This window comes from Microcaecilia unicolor, chromosome 10, assembly GCF_901765095.1.
Source record: "Microcaecilia unicolor chromosome 10, aMicUni1.1, whole genome shotgun sequence".
Taxonomy (NCBI): domain Eukaryota; kingdom Metazoa; phylum Chordata; class Amphibia; order Gymnophiona; family Siphonopidae; genus Microcaecilia; species Microcaecilia unicolor.
In genome coordinates, this window is record NC_044040.1 from 11,784,125 (window position 1) to 11,790,124 (window position 6,000).

Genomic DNA, 6,000 nt, shown 5'->3' on the forward strand with positions numbered 1-6,000 from the left:
CAAAAAATTAGAAATCACAGAGATGGCAAATTACCCAGTTCCAGGGTTGAGATTTTGTGCAGTCCTGATTTAAACTTTATAACCCAAATCAGTGTGGGATTTGCAGTGCCTGATTCTGCCCATGGAAATCAGTGCTGCAAGTCCCATATCAATGGGATGGTCAGAAATGCAGGACTGTCCCAAAATCTCCAGCCTGGAACTGTAGCCTGGCATCAACCCTGCCCTTCCCCCTCCCCCATAGTTTGGCATCAGCCGTGAGAGAATAGGCAGCGACAGCGATCAAAACAGTGGCGTACCTAAGGTAGTTGACACCTGGGGCTGGTCATTTTTTAACACCCCCCTCCAAAATCCAGTACCAGGCATACCAAGAATACAAAACACTCAGGACCTATAGCGCAATTCTAGCATACCATAAGCAGTCATTTCTACAAGTCACACAAGGAAAAGGAAAGCATCTTAAACACTACAGTGAGCACTAGAACATCAATTCACCTATTGTAAAACGAAACCAGACAGTACAGATCCTCGATCCTGCACAGTCAATGCCAACTGAAAGCCATGTCTTTTGTTTTTGTTACATTTGTACCCCACACTTTCCCACTCATGGCAGGCTCAATGCGGCTTACATGGGGCAATGGAGGGTTAAGTGACTTGCCCAGAGTCACAAGGAGCTGCCTGTGCCTGAAGTGGGAATCGAACTCAGTTCCTCAGTTCCCCAGGAACAAACACAGATACACCCTAATCCACTATAGAATAAGTAATCATAAACTTTCTATTTAGACAAAAATTAAATTGAACCCCCAAGATGCCAGACTCTGCATACAATGCAACGCCATAGAAACAGAAAATGTCCTCTAGTACTGTGCAAAATATAAAGACAGCAGATGTAAACTTGAAAAAAAAAAAACCTAGCAAATACCAATCACCAAATAGTCCCCACCTGCCTACCAGCTCCTTCGACTGTCAGACGACCCTCTTCTACTACTACTACTTATCATTTCTATAGTGCTACTAGACGTACACAGCGCTGTACACTTGAACATGAAGAGACAGTCCCTGCTCAACAAGAGCCTATAATCTAATTAGGACAGACAAACAGGACAAACAAGAGAAGGGAATATTAAAGTGAGGATTATAAAATAAGGGTTCTGAACAAGTGAATAAAGGTTAGGAGTTACAAGCAGTTTAAAAGGAGTTAAAAGAGAGGATCTGGAATTCCCCTTGAAGCTCTGGTGAAAAAAAAGAAGATAAATCAGGGCTCCAAGTCTCTTTAAACTTTGGGATGTCTGCATGGTGTGTGTGTGTGTGGGGGGGGGTGACCTGTCAATACTTGGGCTGCCTGGCAATCCCTTATGAAAACTGCTGGGGGTAAGGGACAGCAGAAGGAATGAAGGAAGGGCTTAGTATTGGCATGCATATTAGTGTGCCAATACTCTGAAACAGGGAGGTACAGTTAATATAATCATGAAGGTGAAAAGTTAACATAGATTTCTGCATTAAACCAAGCTGTGCCAATGTTTAAAGCTGATATGAACTATATTTTTTAATATTAATCAAATTATTTAAATTTCAACAAGGAAGTCAGTATTATTAAAATATAAAAACTGGACTGAATCAGTGTTAACATACAGACTGTAAAGCATGTTAATTCTGTATTAATACCAAAGTGAGGACTAAACTTACTAAAATGGCCCCTCAGTATTCAGCCTTTATGAATAAATGACATTATCTCACTTGATCTTTTTGTAAGTTTGCTTCTTCCACCAGTTGCATGCTGTCTCGCACTCTTGCCACAGCCTCATATCTCTCTTCTTCCAGATCTGAACACTTTGCTTGAAGCTCCCCGACTTGTTTTTCCAAACTCGTTCTTTCTTTTCCTAATTGCTCCGCATCTTGGGCAGCTACACGTAACCTTTATTCCAGCACCCAGCCTTAATAAAAAAACAAAATCTGCGAAGCGCCTCGCGTTGGCTCTGCACTGTTGTACAACAAAAATTGCCTCGTCGCGTCGTCAGCCTTTCTCTCACTGTGTCCCGCCCTCGCGGAAATAGGAAGTTACATCAGAGGGCGGGACACAGTGAAAGAAAGGCCGACGACGCGACGAGGCAATTTTTGCTGTACAACAGTGCAGAGCCAACGCGAGGCGCTTCGCCGATTTTGTTTTTTTATTAAGGCTGGGTGCTGGAGAAGAGGGTCATCTCCTCTGACAGTGGAAGGAGCTGATGCGGACTGCCCCTCCCTTCTGGGCGGGCCTGGAGGGAAAGTGGGTGGGCCTGGGCCCATCCAAGCCCGCCCGTGGCTACGCCCCTGATTTAGAATCTCATTTCTTGGTCTCTCAGCTCTCTCTCTATCCAGCCTGGCTGTCCCCAAACTTCACTGCTGTTACATCTTCTATCAACATTGCCAAAACACAATTCTTTTGAAATCCTTTCATAAAAAGAAATGCGGGTACTTAACGTCACAGTCAGGCAGGACAAAACCACAACAGTGATTAGAAAGGAGTGGGACAGCAGTAAACTTAAAAGCCTGTTGAAAGCCCTGAGAAAACAGCAGGGGACTGTTTCACTAACTGTGAAGTTAAGTACACGCATTTCTTCTTATGAAAGGATTTCAAAAGAATTGTGTTTTGGCAATGTTGATAGAAGATGTAACAGCAGTGAAGTTTGGGGACAGGCTGGATAGAAACAGAGCTGAGACAGACCAAGAAGTGAGATTCTAAATGTGTGGGCTAGTCCTCTGCAACAGGCCTGAATAAATGAAAGACAGAATTGATTGCAAAAACTATCTTGCTCTGTGACATGTGAAACAACCTTCAAGAGTGAGACGTTTTTGGTTTTTCTCCTAAGGGAGTTTTTTCCAATACACGAGAGAATTATTGAGCCTGAATAAATTGAGTTAGTAAAAACTGGACCAGTGATAAAACTATCTCCACAAAACAGCTTGTGCACGCTTATGAAAATAGAGTGCAAAGTGTGTTCTGAATAGAACAGCCAGGCTGGGGAGCTCTGAGGTCCATGTAATACAAACAACAATATAGAGTGTGCATGCAAATTGACTCACATGCAAGGAGCAAGACAGTTTGAATACCACATGGTAAATACAATAAGAAGTAAACTGCCTATTGCTCATGATTGATATATGCTTACTGTACACAGCCTTGAGTGAATTCCTTCAAAAAGGCAGTAAATAAATACTAATAAATAAATAAGGTGACTAATTTAAAGAGAGTTGCACATGAGGTCAGAGAGATGGTTAAATATTATCCCAGCTAGGGCAGGAGTGGATAAACATGTCCTGCGTATGTGCAGTCAGTGCCAGTGTGTCCGTGTGTTCCTGTGCACTAACCACTGAAATAACACAAACGCAATCACCACACACTAATTCACATGTTAACTGATTAATGTACTTTAGTAAAAGGGCCCTTAGTCAAAATAAAATGCTGTTCATCTCCTAAAACACTAAACTGTTGATTTCTAACCATAGCAGAGAATAAACTGGGGCTAGAGGAACCTATCCACAGTAGACACTGGAAGATGAATGTGAATTAAATCACGATTTGTCTTATGTTCAATGAAGTGTTCTAAAAATGACATGCAGATGTCTAATTTATTTGACATGTCAAGCGCTTTCGACATGGTTCACCATGGAATACTATTACATATCCTTGATTACTTTGGAATTGGGGGTAACGTTCTCAACTGGTTTAAGGGATTCCTAACCACACGATCATACCAAGTGACATCTAACTCAACTACCTCAGCCCCATGGACACCAGAATGCGGAGTCCCACAGGGATCTCCCCTCTCGCCGTCTCTATTCAACTTAATGATGATACCCTTGGCTAAGCTATTATCAAACCAAAACCTCAACCCATACATATATGCAGATGACGTAACAATCTACATCCCATTCAAACAAGAACTAAAGGAAATTTCCAATTACATCAACCAAAGTCTCCAGATTATGCACTCATGGGCGGATACATTTCGGCTGAAACTTAACGCAGAAAAAACTCAATGCCTAATACTCACCTCTCAACATAACAAGAACAAATTCGCCGCCATTAACACACCAAATCTGAACCTTCCAATTTCAGACACCCTAAACATTCACGGAGTTACCATCGATCGACACCTAACACTCGAAAGCCACGCGAAGAACACAACCAAGAAGATGTTCCACTCAATGTGGAAATTAAAAAGAGTAAGACCTTTCTTCCCAAGGACTGTTTTCCGTAACTTGGTACAATCAATGGTGCTCAGTCATCTAGACTACCGCAACGCACTCTACGCTGGTTGTAAAGAGTAAATAATCAAGAAACTTCAGACAGCCCAGAACACTGCAGCCAGACTCATATTCGGTAAAACAAAATATGAAAGTGCTAAACCCCTACGAGAAAAACTACACTGGCTCCCACTTAAAGAACGCATCACGTTCAAAATATGCTGCCTAGTCCACAAAATCATTCACGGTGATGCGCCAGCCTACATGTCAGATTTGATAGATCTACCACTCAGGAATGCCAAAAGATCATCGCGCACATTCCTTAATCTGCACTTCCCTAATTGCAAAGGTCTAAAATACAAATTAACGCACGCGTCAAACTTTACCTAGAGTACACAGTTATGGAACGCACTGCCGCGCAACTTAAAAACAATCCACGAACTAACGAGCTTCCGCAAACTAGTGAAGACCCATCTCTTTAACAGGGCAATACCACAAAGATCAACCAAGGTGAATACACACAACTCCTCCACATATATTCAGGACTATCTAACAATATCTGCTTGTGATACTACTTTCATGTTTCATCATTAACACTAAATGTTTATTTTGTAATATTGCCACCATTCATGTATTGTAAGCCACATTGAGCCTGCAAAGAGGTTGGGAAATGTGGGATACAAATGCAATAAATAAATAAATATGTTGCAATCCACAAAATCCAAAACAGCTGTATGAAAGGATTAAATCACATGTCCTTATTGTTTATTTTCTAATATTTCCACCATTCATGTATTGTAAGCCACATTGAGCCCGCAAAGAGGTGGGAAAATGTGGGATACAAATGCAATAAATAAAATGTTGCAATCCACAAAATCCAAAACAGCTGTATGAAAGGATTAGATCACACATGTCCTTCCAGAAATACTTTATTTATGTGAGAGGTCCTTCTCTGTGTGATCTAATCCTTTCATACCACTAATATACTACTTCTGTCATCTGTCATCTTAACGCCCTCCTCACCTGTTGATGATGAAGTCCCAGCCTCATTGTTCACATTTTCTCCCATGGTTTATTTTAACTCCCACCCCCCCTACAGAAACACTCTCTCTCTCTCTCTTTTTCACTCCACTTTTTGACAACGTGGTGGATTAGGTCCGCGATAAGCAGAGCCTCAGCTCGCTTTCCATGTCCTGCTGCACCATCTTTTCCAGGGCACAGGAATTTCAGCACCCGGCTTGGCGAGTCTCCTTCAGGCCCATTTCCACAGGGGCTTGTTATATACACACACACACAGGGGGGAAAGGGGGAGGGGGGGTTATATGCCACGAAATGCCCACGGTCTCCCTTTAAGAAGGCGGCCGCTCGGGGGGGCTCATACATACGACGAGGCTAGAGGACATGCTGGCGTCCCGGCTCCCGCCTCGCTTTATCTCCCGTAGGCCCGTTTCCACTCAAGTCATTTTTATTCTCAGAGAAAAGATACCAACAAAAAAAAAAATGGATGAATATATATTATTACAAAATAATAAATAGTCGTAAATAAACAGTGAGAGTACAAGCGCGCTGAAAGGAAAAAAAAAAATGTCCGCTTGACGGCCCCCCCGGAAGTGAAAAGCGAGCGTTAAAGGGGGGAAAAAAACAGAAAGTGAAAACTCAACCGGAAGCAAATTCCGTCCGCGCGCTGTACTCCTCCTCCCTCCCTATCACTTTGCACGAGGTCACGGCGCGAGAAAGCGATGTGTCAGTGGGCAGGTGCGCGAGCGCGTTGTCCGC

At 42.6% G+C, this 6,000-nt stretch overlaps 1 protein-coding gene across 1 annotated transcript in view; it reads right to left on the reverse strand.

Annotated features, from left to right (window-relative positions):
• TASOR2 (transcription activation suppressor family member 2) overlaps window positions 1-5,475 on the reverse strand; it is a 164,933-nt gene extending 159,458 nt beyond the window's left edge. The window contains exon 1 of the mRNA XM_030215595.1: window positions 5,248-5,475. Coding sequence (XP_030071455.1) covers window positions 5,248-5,293 — 46 coding nt within the window. The 5' untranslated portion in view covers window positions 5,294-5,475. The remainder of the gene's footprint in view (window positions 1-5,247) is intronic.
• Window positions 5,476-6,000: the final 525 nt, after the last annotated feature.